Consider the following 18,540-nt stretch of genomic DNA (forward strand, 5'->3'; position numbering starts at 1 on the left):
AGTAGGCTGAACAGAGGGAGAATAGGCTGTCGCTAGTAACGATAAAGGTTAAGGCGTAGACCACTTAGCAACATCGATTGACATCGATTTAAAACCGCGCCTTTGGAGCCGGAACCGGAAACAGCATCAGGATTGTGGATGGTTTTTCGATACCGGGTGGGTCAGCATCTCTCTCGTGGTAGGTTTGCTGGGCTAGACACTCTGCTAGACACAAAACGATCGCCGCCGGATGTTGCTTGCTGAAACAGACGCTATTTAAGGGTAGGGGCCCACTGTCCTACACGGAGGCGCCGGGCTCCCCCGAAGGCTCTGGCCACCCGAAACGCCCGAAACATCGACCATGCGATTTCCGCCATGCATGAAAGCACTATTTCCATACAAGGTTGCGTGCGAGACACGACGTGCGTTACGAGTGTTACGCGAACGACGTTACGAGGTTACGAGCGTCGTTGGAAGGTGGAAGTAACTCGGTCGAGACGATCGATGACATCCCTCACTGCACACACCGCACCGCACAGCACAGCACCCATCCGCCAAGCATCCGCCAGTAGGAGGCCTGCGTGAGGAAAACAAAAGGAACACGGTACCGTGCGAGCCTCTCTACTTACGGCTTTCGATCATCATCGAGCAGATCTGGGTGTCGTGTGGGTACGACTCAAACTTCATCGCGCAGGACAGCACTAGCGTCAGCTTGGACATGTACAGCAGCGTCTTGTCGTGGTACAGCCAGAGGTAGTGGTTCGGTATGCTCATCTCGTGGAACGTCACCTTCTTCGCGTTCTTGAAGAAGCAGTCCGGCCGCCAGATGCTGTGCAGCCAGTCGACGTCCAGTATCCGGTACTCCTCGCTCATGTTCTCCGGTAGTCGTAGGCGCGGATCGCGCCAGCTTTGTGCCAAAAATATGTCCGCCACGTAGGTCTGCGCCCAGGCAGGCAGGGTGCAATAGCATGGTTATAGCATGGTTATAGCATGGTTATACTCGTCTCGGACCCTCGGCATTCCGGCTCCTTACCATGGACTCTTCGTTGATGGAGTCGATCGATAGGACCGTCACATGGAAGTAGACCACCGTCGGTTGGCCCAACAGCTTCGGGGCCCGGTTCTTGTCGTACGTTTTCTGATGCGTGGGTAATATGTCCGATAGCGACAAGCTGGCATGGTTTTTTGACAGCTCGCCAATATCTGAGTAGTTCCTGTGTATGTGTATGTACGTAGAAAAGGAAATGAGCAGGTGAACCTCAGGTCAGAACCTCGCTGAACTCTACAGCTCTAGGTGCACCCTGTTGTTGTGCGTTTGATTGATGGTACCCATGGTTGACCCTGAGGGGGGAGGCGGCTTTCAGACGTTGATCGGTGGTGACGTGTTACCCATCGCCCTTCCGCGATCCATACACACACACACGCGCGCGCGCACATACACACCCACATGAGATATGCGTGCATACGTTACCTGTAGCTTTTGCCATCGACCACGGCGGTTCGTATGCTGGCCAGCACCAGACTGAAGACTAGCGCTAGCCGTCTCGCCATTATGCTGCTTCGGTGTCGGTGGGGCAGTCTGGGACTCCTCGTGTGGTCTGGAGTGTGCTGGAGCAACGTAGGATCGTCAACCGTGCTCCCACCCAGACCCAGACCGGGACCGGGACCGGGACGGACCCGTCAACCCACGGTTAAGTTTTCAGTTTTCCGGCCACTCACACATACACACACGCGTACACACACACACGCACACACACAGAGATAAACAGGATCGTGGCTCGTGATGTCCACCCGTTCACCACCCGTTTTACACAGCGCAGCCCAAGGCAGCGTCCTGACAGCCTAGTGCCAGTTTCGAGAGGGCTGCTCACTGCTGCTGCTGTTGTTGCTGTTCACTGCTGCCACTGCCGCTGCCGCTACTACTAATCATCATCGATTTTTGCTGTAGGCTCCGTTGACACATGGTGGTGTGAATGGTGGAGGCGCGGTTTGATGGACGACACTGGCCGAGGGTCACATCCGTTGTTGGTCCGTTGCGAGGGCGCGGCGTTCACTCATCACTCGAACTGCTTTGGCGAGAGAGCCAGACCAAGGCACGCGCAGCGTCAGCGCACGACCTGCACGAGCACGACGTAGCGCCAGCGACGGCAGGCTGAGCTGAACACGGACTGAATTAGCGACACTGGGCTGGCTGGCGTGGCGTTCCCGGCAGGCGAGTCCAGTAGTCCAGTGTGTGTGTGTGTGTGTGTAAGGTCAGTCGATAATCCCATTAGCTGTCCCGCGCCCGCGAAGGCCTACGCGCACACGTACTATGTGTATGCGTCAAAAATCGGGAACTTAAAAAGATGGCTGTACCTGCCGATTGGAACTTCCCAGTTTTGCTGTTCATTCATCATTACCTTGTGTTGACATCAGGTAAATGATTTCAGGTTGCAAAAAAAATTATTTCGGCTTGCAACCCATCATTGAAAGGGTTAAACTATGTCAACTTTTGTGCCTGAAAATTACGTTTTGCCGGGATTATAATTTTTCTGCTCCTCTTGAAGAAAACTGCTTCGGAATCGCACCAAATGCTTGTCGGGACTTGTGTTTGGAAGATCGCAGTGCTTTGAGTGGTTTAAAATTTTTCAAAATGGCGATTTTGACTTAACAAAAAAATGCTTCGAAGGACTCCAAAAAACGGACTTTCTGATGGGACAGAAAGGTGTGGAAAGGTAAAACCAGATGAAAACGTTAATTCCGATCGCTACTGATAACAAATGCCCTATTTGAACCATGCATTGATCGAAAACGACCAAAAAGCCGTTCCAGTTTTTTTAAATGGAGGCGCCTGGTGGGCCGTGGCAACAAGCACCAGGCGCCCCAAAAAACAAAACTGTTTCAGGATACTATCAAATCACTTGGATGGGAGCTGCTAATCCTCGACGCGTTATTCACCAGACTTGGTTCTTTCCGAATATTATTCTTTTTCATCGATGTGACACGTATTGGCTGAGCAGCCCTTCGTTTTTCTACGAGGAACTCGAAATGGGATGACCAATTAGTTTACTTAAAAAGTCGAAGAATTCTTTCGACTGGGAATCCATGATTTAGCAGAGAGATAGGGGAAATGTATAGCTAGCGATGGCACATACTTTAAATAAAATAGAAAATCGCATTAAAATGTTATAAACATTTTTTGTGCCGTAAAAAGTCCCGATTTTTGACGCATACACCTAGTACACGCACGCACGCACGCAGTCAGGGGTGCGTGTGCCAGGAATGACCACCTGGCCTGGTCCACCGAAAAACCGAGCCTGCCGAAGGTTGGACAATACGAAACTCTTGCGAAAATTTCCCAGGCTTCCCAAGGTCCTGGTGGCTATCTGTGGGCCCGGGCCAACGCTGGTACCCCCTATTCAACAGGTAGTAGGCGACGTTGTGGGATACGGTGACACTCGATGGACTCCTGTAGGAACGATGGACTCCTGTAGGAACGATGGACTCCTGAAGACCAACGTGGTGCTGCGTGGTTTAAGTTTGAATGTTTTTGTTTACTTTTTATTGTGCGTTTTGGGGGTTGTTGAATTTCGTCTACATCATAATACATAATCGGGTTTCATGTGTGTTTCGAGTGGAGGAGTGTTATTTTCCACCCTGTCTCTATTGTTTTCCCTCATCGTCCCCCCTCTCACTCTATTTCGCCCTCTGTATCTTTCTGTCATTTCTTCTCCACCTCTCCTGTCTACTACTCTCCATTTCCGGCTTGACTGCTCAAGCTTGTTTAGAACGGGGTTTGGTTTGGTGTTCACCGACCGTTACAATCTCGCAATAATTTCACACCACACCACCACAGTGTACTGACACGTGGCTTTCTAGCAGCACAGGGCCATTAATTAATTAATATTATTAATACTGCATTTACGCTGTCGGGACGTCGGGAGCAGATCAGCCCGACAACGGCCGTTCGTAAACGCCCGGCAGTTAAACCTAACTTAGCAGCGATTGGGCGCGTCATTGAACAGTTTGCTTGACGTGTGCACATTGCTCTTGTCAGACGCGAGAGACTAGAGAGGGAGAAAGAGAGAAAGACAGAGATAGAGATAAAAAGAGAGAGAGAGAGAGAGTTTGACTCGATCCTGGAGCCCGGTGTGATGGGGCTACGGGTGGCTACTCGGACTCGGAAGAACCTCGCGAATACTTATCTGCGGTTGTGCTCGTGACCTGGCAGGTATGAGTTCGTTTCCTGGCACACCGGGGAACACGTGCACTGACACGGGTTTTGTTTTGGGTTTTTATGCTCGAATACTTTATTTACTTATATTTTCCTTATTCTATGTTTCATTTTTTTTTTATTTTTGCACAGAAGGGGATGGCTTCTTTTGCCTGCTCTTATCGTTCGCGAGGGGCGGGTGGGAGGTTGGATCATACCAGGTGTATACGAGTTGAGATTATTTGGTTTATGATTTTGAGATAATGATAGCCGCTAGCTTTTTTCTCTTTTTTTTCTTATTTGACATCCACACATCGTTTGCAGCTGTCAGAAGTCGTTTCGGCAGAAAACCGACGCTCTTGGTTTGGTGGGACCAGGAGGGTATGGTGTACCATGAGCTACTAAAACCAGGTGAAACAGTCACACCGTAAAACAAATAATTGATTTAAACGTTTGATTTATGGAAAAAAACGTCGGTAATCCATTATCCATGGAAACAAAAAAAACTTGTATTGGCAAGAAAGCCACAATTTGCCTGACAGACGGGCAAAATGTGTAGCAACAAACGGTAATTGCTTCGAATAAAACTGTGTTGAGGTTCTTCGGAAAGTTGAATGCGGTTTCTTCACCGAAAAAACCGTGTAATTTCATCTTATCCATCATCCGGTATAAGCGAGCCGTGTACGTTATGGCGTTAAAGTGTACGAGATGTTTCATGGTAAAACGGTGGCAAGTTTCTTTCCTTCACTGTTGTGCTCGCCCTCTCACTCACTTTCTCTTACTCTCTCTGTTCACTTCTCTCTCTCTCTCTTACTCTGTTCTCTTCTGATTTCTCTTTCTCTCTCTGTTATAGATATATTATAGAATAATCCGTCTACTCTACGTAGTAGTAGAAGTAGTAGAAATAGTTTTAACACCTCTCGCAAGCAACTATTGGTTCTATTATTTGATGGTCTATGTAGCAGCAGATTGAAATTTTGGTTTGTATCCTTCGACAGCCCCCATCTCCCCCCCTCCCCTCTCCACCCCACTACTCACGCCTCATAAGCCGTAAGGCATAACAATGTAGCTGAGCATGTGTGCGGGGTGTGTGTGTAAGAGCTATGGCTATGCTTGCATTGTTAACATGAGCTTTTGAGCCTCTATATGCGTTTGTTTGCCGTCGGTTCGCGCGGTCCGATGGCTACCCGCAGACACCACGGTAGCTCCACCTGACGCGTGTTTCTGCCCCCCGACAGCCGTCATCGTACAGCTTTGTGCGTTTAGCATGTGCGCTTGAGTTACCTGTTCTGTTTGATTACTTTGATTGAATCGTAACAACGATCATTAGGCTTCATTTCATGGAACACGTTATTCTATACTCTATTCCTTTGTTTGTTTTTGTTCCTTATTAGCTTTTTCTTGTTCCTTCTCTTTCTCTTTCTGTCTCTCTCTCTCTCTCTCTCTCTCTCTTTGTTTCTCTATCTATCTTGCAATCTCTTTCGCTCTCTTTCTCTTTTTCTCTTTCTCCCTCTTTTTGTATTCTTTCCCATATTATTTTGCTAGTTTGCATGTTGCAATTAGCTAGTTAATAGTACAAGGGGATAGGTAGAGCGTACTACAGGTGACAGAGTTTGTTATGTTACATGAGTGATTGTTTATGCTACGGCTGCTGCACCTGCACCGTACGCGCCTCCACCCGAAGTCCAAAGGTCAAGAAGAAAAGTGAAAAAGGATGTTTCGGTCTTGGCGGGTTCAACTAAGCTCTATCTACAGCAGCCGGCTCGCTTACTGCTGCTGCAACGTTGTGTGTGTTAAAAAAAACAAAACAAAACGAAGGAGATCCAAAACAATTGATGTCATCAGTTCTGAAAGCCTTCCTGACCTGACTCGGGCGTCTCCTAGTTGATGCTGCCCCAAGTTGTGGGATTCGTTTTGGTTTGTATTTTGTTACGTAACTATTAGTTGGCGTGTTTCACTGGGAAATAGCGGTAAGTCTTCTTATTCGGTTTCTTGGCACTCCACCACACACACACACACACACGAGCGCGTGACACCCTGACTGAACCGTTGCGGAACTCGTTATTCATTCGGGACTTGCACCCGATTTCTGGTTGTACAGGGCATTTTGTGGCTAGCAGTCAATTTCCAAGGTGGGTCGCACTCCCTGTCAAGCCATGGGCGGTTTTGCTGACGCGGTAGTGGTTTTGCTAACGCGGTAGTGGTTTTGGGCAACTGGAGTATGCTGGTTCCAGTGCAGTAGTTTAGTGTTCGGTATCCGAGACGGTGGTTCAGACCCGTGCTCATCCGCGGTGCGTTTTTGGTGATGTCGAGTCTTTCAGCGCTTGCAAATCGCCGAACGAAAATCTGCAGAGTAACCTAACCTTGGCGGTGGAAGGGTTTCCTGAAGCAGGCAAAGACCACTCGGCCGTTTGTAGCCGGATAAGTAAGTAAGTAACCTACCTTGGGTTGCTTAGTTAACTCAACTCCAACATTCTGGATTTCGTACCTCTATACGAAGAACCGACGCCAGTGGAACGAGCAATCGAATCCTTCGGTTACTGCTGGGCGGCAAAGTAGGCCCCGCCTGCCTAGTCCTGCGGAGGATAGTGACTGAGCGTGTGTGGTAAGGAATGTTTGGCTCTGGCCACGGGCCACGCTTATGTGACAAATCAAGCGCGATTTGAGAGTTTGAATTCTCAGTCTCTCAGGATACCGGTGGTTTCTGGGTACAGGGTGTCGCAAACCAACAGGCAACGGAACCTGTACCCTTGAATGCAAGGTGTGACTGTACCCGCACGACCACACCCGATATGTCGTGGCGTGCGTAGTGCTGCGTCACCAGCGTCCCCGCATTGCTACTCTAAATCACCACCTTGCTAAAGGTTTTCTATGTCCAACAGTCGCCATTGCCTTGCGCGAACCTTGCGTAAACATTGCCGAATCACAGGTCTTTACATTGTATGTTTATTGCGCTACAAACGTTGAACAAACTAGAGGCATCTTCGCTTTCCTATCGTTCAATGTGTTTTTGATGGAACCGAATCCAATTGAAACACCTATTACACACCTACCTACCGCAACCCCATGCACATATACACACACACACACTGTAAAAATTTGATATTATTATTGCTGTTCTAGAATCACACATGGCCAGAGAGAGAGAGAGAGAGAAAGAAAGAGAGAGAGAGAGAGAGAGAGAGAGAGAAAGAGAGAGAGAGAGAGAGAGAGAGATGGGGCGGAGATCAGTGACGGAGATCAGTGTGGTGTCAGTGCCAGTCAGTTAGGTGGGACAGTCTCCTAGGAGTAATAGTTCTATACTGGTTCGATGTAGACGTCGTTGGCTAGCTGTAGAAGTCCGCTGAAAGAGCAGCCCGGGGTGGAGCATGCGAAGAGAGCAATTCACTACCGTGAGTAGCCTGGCCAAATGGGGCTAAAGAAAGCTGAAATTTTGAACGGCGGGTCCTCCTAGATGGAAGACGCAACCCAATACCCCCAAGGGTTGTGTTTGTTGGAACAAACTGAACCCTGTACTGTACTGTACCAGCATACACACACACACACACACACGCACCGACGCCTTCCGGCCTTTCCTATCGCGCACAACAAACCAATAGGCCCCAGGACCAGAACTCGCTGAACACCGGGGCCATCTTGGTTTGTTTGTTTGGTCGTAGTACCAGCTAAAGAGTTAACGAGCACGGTTACACATCTCGGTTGCGGACACAATCACAAAGAAAAGGGCCACTAGGCAACGGCAAACCCAAGACCCCCGAGTGCTACCATACCACCCAGTTCGCTCAGCCCTTCGTTCGTACTGCACAGTAGCACGCGGACACCATTGATCGGAAGACGGTTCTTTATTGACGGCGCTGCTCCTGCTGCGGCGGTTGCCTTTCGTGATATGAAACAGATAGCAGCTAAACCGACGACGGGGCAATGTTTTGCGGCCCCCAGGCACCAAGTCAGTCAACAGATACGACGTTACTGCCGTAACACGCGCGACGCTCCGGCAGTGGACGGAACCCTTCCGAGCCTGGTTTTTGGCAAAGCGATTCGGGCTCGGACACGGAAAGCACCACGTCTCTCCGGTCAGTCGATCGATGATACGCGCCGGTAGTGTACGGTGCGGGGGGAGAGTCTGTCTGAAATCACCGTCGACTGGGCGTGTGGGGGGCGTCAAGGTTCCATCTCCCAACCAAGTAACCGCAGGGATTCGTTTGCCCTGGTCCGACTGTCTATCGGCTCTAGCTCGCTTTCTGGGATTCAAGGATTCCAACCATTCTAGAGCGGTCTTGCTTATAACTCAAGGGCAACACAACGAAGATATTAACCTGGCTGACCTGGCTCTCGACTTGACAGTGGCGGAACCGGGGTAGGGCGAGCTGCGCCGAAGATCGGGTGCAGTGTTTGATCTAGAGCGCTTGGGCCGGCGCAACGCGCTGCCTAGAGGTAGCCCAGCGTGGAGTAGGTCTTCACGTACGGTGCTTCGTCGACCGCCGCCTCGTCCCTGCAAGTAGTTTGGATTTGGATCAGTCCATATCAGCCACCTCCGCTTTAGCATGGCGCGCACAGCTTTCGCTGTCAACCTACTCATCATCCCACGGGCAGACGCTGTTGGTTCCCTTCCGATCACCGGGGGTTCCCTCGCCGTCTTCGCTACGCTGCTGCTGCTGCTGCTGCTGCTGCTGCTGCTGCTGCTGCTGGCCCCGGACGATCGTGTCATGGTCGTCGGGGGTCCGCTGGGTGTGGTCCACCATACGCTCCTTGCGCTTCCGGCGCCGCCCGGAGTTATCGATGATCACGACCGTGGCCGTGCTGTGACAGGCGGGCGTCGGGTGCTGCTGGGTCTTCATCGTCTTGGCCGGTTCCACCACCGATCGGCGGTCCGGATCATCCTCCTCCTCCTCCGGTGTGCTCCGCTTCACATCCCGGTCGTCCAGCACATCTTCGTCGGCGGCGTCGTCGTCGTCGTCGTCCTCCGGTTGGTCGTCCAGCTCTACCTCGGCGAGCGGTGCGATAAGGGGTGTGGGCGTCGGAGCCGGTGCGACACACCCGGGCACCAGCCCAGTGACCAGTCCCGGGAGCTCACCCCTGCCGTCCAGCAGTAGTAGGTCGTAGTCGCCGTCACCGGCGCTGGTGCCTCGGCCCCGGTGCGCCACCAGCACCTCCGGGAAGAAGTGGTCCAGCGGCTCGTTCAGCGGCGACATGCACGGAGGACACACGGCCGCCTCCGTGGTCTGCGTGGCTACGGCCGCGACCGCGGCACATACCTCCTCCACCTCCTCCTCCTCCTCATCCACCGCTGGAGCTTCCAGCACCGTATCTGCCACTGGCGTATCAGCACCCTCGCACTCTCCGTCGTCGTCGAGCGAAGACCGTACGTAGATGACGCTGATCCGGGGCGTACCCGTCGTATCGTGGACAGGACCTGACCGGACGGTGTTACTGGTGGTGGTGGTGGTGGTGGTGTTGTGGATGGTAATGTGACCCGTCGCCTCTGTGGCACCTTTCTGCGATGTTGCGTGGCTGGAGGTAGTCGAGCCAGTCGTGGGATTGGTAGTAGTAGTAGTAGCAGTATTTGCAGTGGCAATAGTAGTCGTTTTCGTAATAACTCTGCTAACTGTGCCACCAACGTTGCCGGTGATCCTCGTCTCTTGTCCGCTGCCGGCCGCGGATTGGGTACGCGGGTTCTCGTCTGGCTGCTGCGGACACTCCGGGGTTCTGGGGCCGGCATAGGCATCCAGCATGGTGGCGCTGGTGATGGTGGTGTCCTCCCGCTCTTCGAAGCTCATCGCCCGGGGCGAGTCTTGCGATACCGAAGTTTGGTGGGTTAGGTACGGTTGTCGTCGTCGGGCAGGGGCTGCGCTCGACGACTGCTGTGGGAGCGTTCCCAGGTCCGGTGTGGCTGCGGTTCCTTCACCGGCGGAGTTGGCCCGCAGACAAAACTGCAGATCCGACAGTCTGTGGATTGGTAGTAGTTAGAAACGCGGTTTGTGTGTGTGTGTGTGTACGCCAGTGTCAGAGTCTCATCTAGGTGTCTACCTCGGAGCCGTCGTCATGGAAGCGCGCCGTTGCTCCGTCACGACCGGCGTCAACCGCTTGGTGCTGTGGAAGTCACTGTCGAGGGTGTTCTGGCGCAGGCCACACGAGCGCTTCATTCGCTCGGACATCTCGCTGATTTCGGTCGTGGCGTGCGTGGCCGTGGCCGGCACCTGACTTGCACTCGTGCTGGTGGTGGTGGTGGTGGGTCTGCAAATACACACGGTAGGAACGGTCATGGCGAGGCAACTACGGATTGCTTGCGAGTGCGCTTACTCCGCCTGACTGGCAGCTGGCAGCACTGGGCCGTCGGTTTCGGCATCGTCCCACGGACACACGGACGTCGCCACCGCCGCCGCTGCTGGCTGCTTTGCGGCTGGAGCACCCGGTAGGTCCCAGGGGCACACCACCGACGCGTCCACACCACCGCTCTCCACGGTGGCCTCGAGCATGGTGCCGAGTGGCTTGCTGACCTCCCTTTTTTTAAGACAGAGATACGGGCGTGCGAGATTAGAGAGCAATTCTACAACCGGAGCACCAGCAGCGCATGGGCGCACAGTGTAACAGAGCTAACAGAGTAAGAGTTAAGGTAACAGCGCTACACGTAAAGACACACACACACACACACACACACACACTCAGATTGTGCCGGGATACACACAGAGAGAGAGAACACAAGTAGTAAACACGCACGCACGGACAGGGAGAGAGGCACATTCACAGAATGGTACATACGAAGGGTTTAGCGTGTGGCCTGTCACACTGAAGCAGGGGCACGAGTAGAGTGTCAGATGGGTGTAGATGGGGTAACAGTAGTCTATGCGTCGGCATGTAAGGATGTTTAGGGTGGGGCTAGAGTGGGGATGCAGTAATGGTGCACAACTCCTAAACTGTAGGTACTTGAGACGGAACCTAGTATTTATCGCAAACGACTCGGTGGCAACAAGGGGTTACTGGGTAGAAGACATACAACCGGAAGTTCGGAACGGATCATTTCGGATGCGGCCTGCTAGGTCTTTCCCACCGGTAAACTTCTCTGCACTCCTGGTTTGGGACTCCATCATGGTCTCTCTCTCTCTCTCTCTATCTCTCTATCTTTCTTGCTCTCTCTCTCTCTCTCTGTCGATGACTGTTGCTGCCAACACCACGCAACATAGCAAATGCTACAGAAAATCTATATATATAAAAGAGTACCGCGTTATTGTTATTCTCTTCAGAACTCAAGAACGGCTGAACCGATTTGGCTGAAAATTGGTGTGGAGGTAGCTTAGATCAAAGGGGGTAACATAGGATACTTTTTATAATCCGATCGCGTCACAATGAAGCCACAATACGCACAATGTGTTTTTTTTCATATACTGCAACGGGACAAACAGAGCGCGCAACAGCAAACAATGGTTGGCTTCTCTTTCTCACTAATGCAGCGTTCCCCCACCCCCCTTTCCCCCTTCCAACAAATAAGGTCGTCGCGATCTCTTCCACTGAGGCGGCATCGACAAACGATAGACAGAGAGCGAAACAGCAAGCAATTGTCTCTTTCTTGCGTATGCTTACACTCTCTCTCGCAAACGCCGAATAGTTTGGCAAATTGTCAGCCAGTGAGAGAGCCTCCAGTTATTATCGCGAACCACTGCGAGTAATTGTTTACTTCTCTTTTAAGCTTCCGCCCCGCTCTCGCGAGCAGTTCGACTATTCACATCTCATTTCATCATTCGCGTCGTAAAAAAATTATCGTGCGTGGGAATAATATTGAATACTTCATTTTAAACACTTGCTTTTTCGGGAAATAATTTTAATCGTAGGGAAGCATTCCCAAGTAAGTATTTACTTAAAAATGGTGAAATTGTACCGTACCGTGTTTTGTTTGGGAAAAAATGTGAAGATTCGTGTCAATTTCAGCAATCCTGATCTTCAGGTGAATAAGGAGATACCAGCTAACATTTGGAATGCCAGCGCCAAATCGTGAACTGAATGACGTATATAATCGAGATGTTTGGCGCATGTTGCGAGATGTTTTGGAGGGGCAATGATTTTACTGTCCTGAAATTTCCGCCAAACACTGCCAGTAATTCCAAGATCAGCTGACGAAATGAAGTGCTTCTCTTCTTATTGGACAACGACCGTTGAACGGTTTTAGCATGCACCAACCAGCGACAATGTTAATCTCTGATACTCTTTCTAAACGTTCGTTTTTACGGGCCGGGTTGTTAGTCCCGCGCCAACCCCCTGGAACGCCGGAATCGGGAATCGAACCCATGACCAGCTGCGATACAGGGACGAGCGTTACTGCTCCTATCACCGGGGGCCCATTGCCTCTGGGGCGAAACAGAGTTCGCCGGGCCTGCTAGTATATTTATATAAGGTTGGGGAAAAAGTAATCCATTATTTTTGGGTCAAATTCAAAACATTATTTAAGATACTTCCGATGGTTCGATTTACGTCAAATATGCACCGTTTTGTTGGAAAATTTGTTGTCTTTTCAAAGGTAGGTTGGTAATGCCTCTTTTGTAAAAGGCTTAGTCGTTGTTGACGAAAAACTGGAGCAATCCATTTTTACAACCCTTTTTTGATCTCAGTTTTTCATCACTCAGGAAATTTTATAATGCGCGAAAAAGGTGTCAATCGCTTGGTGCAAGGTTTGGACTATACGGTGGATGCATTTAAATGTCCCAACCAAGCTCCCGGACTTTTTGGCGAGTCACTAAAGTCGTGCGTGACATTTCGTTGTCCTGATGGAACACAACATCTCTTCCGTTGGCCGATTCTGGTCGTTTCTGGTCAATTGCCAGCTTCGAACGGTGCAGTCATTGACAGTAGGGATTCGAATTTAGTGTTTGACTACACGGAAGCAACTCATAATAAACGGTTCCTTTCGAGTCCGACCATATACCCAGTAGAACCTTGCTAGCCGTGAGTCCTGGTTTGATCACCGGTTAAGCTGCTTCACCACGCTTAGATCACGATCATTTTCAGACAGGATTATCGTATGTATCTCATTTCTTATCCCCAGTACCCATCCGTTTAAGAAAAGGTTCGATTTCATTCCGTTTGGCCAAAATTACGCAGATCGCCATTCAATCCATCATGCTTTTTGGTGTAAATAGGGTGGCTCCCAAACATCGAGCATCTTTGTGAATCCAGCTTTGCGCAAATGGCTTAAAACTATTTGATAGTTAATCTTCAGCTCCTGATCGATGCTCTGACTACTAACATACCGATCAACTTTGATTATTTTTGTGATTTTATCGACATTTTCGATGACGTATCTGCCTAGACTTTAACATAAAAAATAACTGAATAGGGTCAACGAAACCAAAATTTAACGTCGCTAGCTGTTAGAGCATCGGGACCATAAACATCATGCAAAATTTCAGCGCCCTAACTTGAATTTTCGCCTTTTTCAAAGAAAAATTGTAAAATATACCCAATTTTTTCTTTGGTGACTTCCATTGTTTACACCCTATATCTCACAAACGAATGGAACAAACAATAAACAGTGAAAGCATCTTTTCAAGTGTGAAGTATCAGCTTTAAAACAAGCCTAAACTTAAAACTGTACGATCGATACTTCACGAGATATCGATCACTAAAGTCATCTACCGAGAAAATAATGGATTACTTTTTCCCCAGTCTGATATACAAACCAGGTACAAAAGGAAGTCATTTCTCGGATAGGATTGTGACTGGCGGTGAAAAATCGATTTATTTTCAGAATCCTTAGAAGAGACATATGATGTTTCAATCCGGAACAACCATTAACTTCGACTGCAAAACCTGATCGATTCGATACAAAGACAATGCTGTGTGGCTGTGACCAGAAAGGGTGTGGTGTACCACGAGCTCCTAACACCTGACTAGACCGTAAATACAGCTCAAACAAATAATCAATTTGAACCATGCAGTGATCGAAAAACGAATCGGCATGGGTCAGAAGACACGGTAAGATAATTTTACTCCATTACAATGCGCCTACACACAAACCAAAACTGGTTCAAGATATAATCAAAGCACTTGGCCCGGAGCTGCTACCCCGCCCTGCCGTATTCACCAGACTTGGCCGCTTCAGATTATCATTTATGTTCATCGGTGGGACACGCATTGGTAGGGGCATAGGCTACACAAGCGACAGATCGACCATGACGAGCAGAACAGCAGACTAGGGCTGCGGCTTCGCCAGCCGAAGAGTCACCCATCGTGACACTGAGTGGAGGAAGACAGCGGCCAACCGCGAAGGAGATGTTGCCAAACGCCTTGTCTGGCATGAGATCAGCAACGCTGCAACTGGGGCCAGCAACGCCGTGACGGAAGGTCGGGTAGGACTGAGTCCCAAGAGAGCTGTTAGGGTGTAGGGGTCCCATAAGACCATGGGAGGATTTACCACATTGTTCACCTCGGTGATCGAATAGAAGAGGATCGTAAAAGAAAGAGATCGAATAGATTCACAGTGAGTGATCGAATAGAAGAGATCGTAAAAGAAAAAGCGACAGCAGACTGTGGAAGAAACACTGATAAAAATATAGTGATACACCGTTACAGAAAGCAACAGGGGATTAACATTGTCATCGGTGCAGGCTTAGACCGCTCAGCGGTTGTAGCCAGATAAGAAGCAGAAGATACAATGTGATACAGATGGGAATAGAGAGACAGAGCGAGCGAGCGAGAAAGAGAGAAAAAAGGGAGGGGGGGGGGGGTCGGCAACGGAAAACAACACGGCCAACATTTGGGGTTATATGATACAGGAAAGAACGGGATGTCTAACACAAGAGGACAGCCAGAGACAGAGGAACAGAAAGCGTGGAACAGTTCTCATCCGGTTCGTGTTGCCTGGAGATGACTGGAGCTGGTCGTCCTTGACAACCTTGTTAGCCATTACCTCCTTCAAGTCTACTAGCTTCATAATCCGCCCGAGAGCGTTTCCTGTCTCCTGGCCCTGGCCATACATTCGCTAGTTCGCACGAAGTTCACATCAAAAGAAGGTCCACAAGAAGAAGGGGTTGTGTGTGTGTGAGGTTGCTGTTGTGTAGGGAAGTGATCTTACTGTGCTGTTCCGTCTGCCCGCACCGGGCGCACCGGTGCACGACTAGTCGACGGCGACGAGGACGGCGCGGCGGCGGCACCCACGTACACCCCCGACGGCATATCACCTCGGTAGATCGATACGCTGCTAAAAGACACACACACACACACACACACACACACACACATCGTAGCGCACCGCACAGCACACACCACAAGGATGAAGAAGCGTTAGACTTGATGACGGGAAGAGATGAGAGCGTGAGTGAGTGAGTGAGATACGTGTGAGCTGCCGTGTGAGCTGCCGTGTGAGCTGCCTCCGTCAACTCAAACTCCGGACGCAAACCCAGACAAGGTCCCAAGAAAACTACGGTCGGCGAACTCAACAACCCTCCACGCTCGAGGGCAGCAGAGCGTGTGGGACGCTGCCTACCTGTACGGAATCTCGCTCAGGTTGCTTTGGCTGTGGGAGTGTGGCACCTTCGTACAGTCCTTCACACCGGAGATGGCCAGCTCGTGGGCGGACCCGGACAGGCTCCGATCGCTGCCGCGCCGCTTCGACAGGCTGTTCACCGTCCCCGACGGTCCGGACGAGGGCTGCAAAGCAAGGAAGGACCGCGATAGTGAGACAGTTGTGGTCAAACCTTCAACTAGTAGCCGCCTACCTGTGTCAGCAGCGTAGAGGCGTTCGGCGCGGTCGACGTAGAGCCTTTCTTCTTGGCGCCGCCACCGAACCCGAAGAAGCGCTTCTTGTGCGACGGCTGGATCGCGTTCGCCAGCAGGGTCTTGTAGTGCTCGGAGCGTACGAAGCGCGGGTAGCAGTCCTTCTTGAGCAGCAGCATGTAGATGTGCTCGGCGGCCGAGTCGAACGCGAAGCGCGACGGGCTCCGCAGGCCCTGCTGGACCCGCTCCATCGTCTTGCCGTCGATGTTGATCTCGCAGGGTGCGCCCGGCTCGAGAAACATTCTACCCACGTCCGAAAGAGACAGAGAGAGAGAGAGTAAGAGAGAGAAAGCATGCATGCGAGAAGGAGCACCGCATGTACGCCTGCTGCACTGGGGTTGCTGACTGGGACTTACTCGTAGATCTCTCGGACCTTGCGCGGTATCTGCGAGTGTGCCGAGCGGCGCAGGTCGTTCACCGCCATCCAGAAGCGGATGTTCTCGTGCGAGTACTCCTTCTTTAGGTAGTGCGTGAACTCCTGCAGACCCGTCGGGTCGGACACGATCTCCTCGATCGAGATGCCCCAGCGCTTGACGCGCTTCTCGGTTGGCACCTCGACCACCGGACCGTTCAGCTGCCAGAAGCTGACGTCCTCCGTCACCCACGGGTTCGACGGCAGCGGCGGCTGCATCATTGGGTCGTACTCGGCGAACGTCTCGTAGTACGCGACCAGGCTTTCGCACGCCTGCGACATCTTTACCCGGTTCCGGCCGAGCGACGCCCGCAGGATGTCGAGCTCGCGCTGCCAGTCGTCGACGGTGCGCCGCCTTGGTTTGCCCTGCCGGTCGCGCGACGGGATCGGGCACGGCTCGAGCGGCGTGAACTGGCCGGGCGGTGGCCGGTGCACCCGCCAGTACGCACGCTCCTGCGAGTCGCCCACGATCTTGTCACCCTTCTTACGCTCCTTCGCCAGTCGCACCTGCTCCTCCGCCTGCATCATGATGAAGTCCCACTTGCCCTTCAGGTTCTTGTGCAGGCTGGCGAGCGCGTCGGTCTCGTAGTCCTCCAGCCCGTGGCGCTGCTTGTTGCGCAGCGACCGCTTCGCCAGGTAGATCGCGTACTCGATCTGGTCCGGTGCCTTCTGCTGCCACGGCCAGTAGTAGGGCGTCTGGAAGCGGTACAGCGACGAGTCGTCCTTCACCAGCAGTGTCTTGGAGTCGGACACCGGGAAGAAGTAGCCGTGCTGGCACAGCTGGTTGCTAATGTTGAGCGCCTCCGACTCCTCGATGCTCAGCCGCTCCATCAGCCACTCGATGAGGTCGTAACCTGCGGGATGACACCACAACAACAAGGCTCAGCTAGACACCAGAAACTCCAGACACTATCCCTATTGCGAAACCGGTGATCCACTCACCCATGAACGCGGACGGGATGGAGGTAAGAAACAACTTCTGACTCCGCACCGGCACTCCCGTGTCCTGGTCCTGCGTCTCGCGCACCAACGACTCCATCTAACCCACCGAGAGCGAGAGAGGGAGAAAGAATAACAGGCCCGTTTAGTAGATTTTCCGCGGAATCACGGGGACCCAAACAGCGTTCGTGAACAGCGGCAGAGAAGTCCATGGATTTGTTCATGGTATAGACGGTAGATGGTATGGACCAACAATGAGGCGGACACCCCGCGAAGTAGGGCTTGTTGTTAGGTTAGAGTCGCCCGAACGTCGAGTCGTCGAGTTCCACGAGTTCCAGGCTCAGCTTACCTCAGCTTAAGTCCAAAATCGCCCCCCGACACCACGGCGATCCACGGCTAAGAGCGTAAGGTCACCTCATCACATCGCACATACACACGCACGCACGCACGCACGCACGCATGTGTAATACCACATATTTTTAACACACCTGGTGACGTCACACTCGTTAGGGGCGATATACAGGCTTCGGCATGGGCTGGCCTGCCAGAGACCGACAACAAAATACCCGAACCCAGACCCATCCTGACGCACCCCCATGCCGGAGTCCCAGAAATGTCCCGAAAGAGAGATGTTGCCGACCAATGTTTAGCGTCATACAAGTATATACCCAAATATTTAGTCGCGAGAGAGTTTTACCTTGTCGAACGCCATCGGTCGCGAAAGCCGCTCGATGGGAGTAGCGGTGGTGGCTAGTTGTATCGCCGTAGAGGTAGTGGCCGGCAGATGCAGACTGAGTCCCTGACAGGCTGATGCGTCGACTGGTGGCGGCGACGACGGCACCAGCGGTTCCTGCTGTGACGCGACCAGCGACGTTGCCATGGGCGCCGGTGGCGGTGACTGAGGGTGACCACGGAGTGTCGGCGGTTTCTGTTGTAGCTGCTGGCTGCCACCGCCATCAGCCTCATCGGTGGCCGCCAGGTCGCGGACGGGCGACAGTAGCATGGTCGTAGGTTCCATGGTCGTAGGTCACACTTTGTCTGAGTTGGGCAATTTCCAGTTCCAGTCCGGATCCGATCGCTGCCGGTGGTGGATGTGATGCCGATTTTGCGTTAGATGTTGGAATGTGTAGCAGCTGGTGGTGGGTCTGTGCCGGTTTTACACTTCTTCTCTGCCGTACACAAACACACACAGCACACGCCTTTCAGGTAGTAGCTTTGTAACCAGGTAACGGCAGCGGCGGCGTCGGTCATCAAT

At 51.9% G+C, this 18,540-nt stretch overlaps 2 protein-coding genes across 2 annotated transcripts; both read right to left on the reverse strand.

Moving 5' to 3' along the window:
- Positions 1 to 523: 523 nt before the first annotated feature.
- LOC128268573 (glycine receptor subunit alpha-2-like) lies at positions 524 to 2,102 on the reverse strand. The gene is made up of 3 exons (XM_053005703.1): positions 1,451 to 2,102; positions 1,013 to 1,193; positions 524 to 918 (listed from the first exon to the last, which is right to left on the reverse strand). The coding sequence occupies exons 1-3, from the start codon at positions 1,528 to 1,530 to the stop codon at positions 601 to 603; spliced, it is 579 nt and encodes a 192-aa protein (XP_052861663.1). The 5' UTR covers positions 1,531 to 2,102; the 3' UTR covers positions 524 to 600.
- A 6,497-nt stretch (positions 2,103 to 8,599) lies between these two features.
- Positions 8,600 to 18,303, reverse strand: LOC128278237 (uncharacterized). Its single transcript, XM_053016921.1, has 10 exons — positions 17,983 to 18,303; positions 17,289 to 17,385; positions 16,291 to 17,200; positions 15,877 to 16,177; positions 15,645 to 15,808; positions 10,472 to 10,672; positions 10,199 to 10,405; positions 8,869 to 10,117; positions 8,747 to 8,826; positions 8,600 to 8,663 (listed from the first exon to the last, which is right to left on the reverse strand). Exons 1-10 carry the CDS (start codon positions 18,301 to 18,303, stop codon positions 8,600 to 8,602), a joined length of 3,594 nt encoding a protein of 1,197 aa, XP_052872881.1.
- Positions 18,304 to 18,540: the final 237 nt, after the last annotated feature.

Source organism: Anopheles cruzii, chromosome X (assembly GCF_943734635.1).
Source record: "Anopheles cruzii chromosome X, idAnoCruzAS_RS32_06, whole genome shotgun sequence".
NCBI lineage: Eukaryota > Metazoa > Arthropoda > Insecta > Diptera > Culicidae > Anopheles > Anopheles cruzii.

Excerpts from the sequence above, each read along its gene's own strand:
- LOC128268573 (XM_053005703.1), bottom strand. The coding sequence starts at position 1,530 with ATGGCGAGACGGCTAGCGCTAGTCTTCAGTCTGGTGCTGGCCAGCATA. Across the intron at positions 1,194-1,450 it reads GTCGATGGCAAAAGCTACAG|GAACTACTCAGATATTGGCG; the intron begins GTAACGTATGCA and ends ACACATACACAG. Across the intron at positions 919-1,012 it reads CCATCAACGAAGAGTCCATG|ACCTACGTGGCGGACATATT; the intron begins GTAAGGAGCCGG and ends GCCTGGGCGCAG.
- LOC128278237 (XM_053016921.1), bottom strand. The coding sequence starts at position 18,303 with ATGGAACCTACGACCATGCTACTGTCGCCCGTCCGCGACCTGGCGGCC. Across the intron at positions 17,386-17,982 it reads GACCGATGGCGTTCGACAAG|ATGGAGTCGTTGGTGCGCGA; the intron begins GTAAAACTCTCT and ends TCGGTGGGTTAG. Across the intron at positions 8,827-8,868 it reads CCGACGACCATGACACGATC|CAGCAGCAGCGTAGCGAAGA; the intron begins GTCCGGGGCCAG and ends CAGCAGCAGCAG.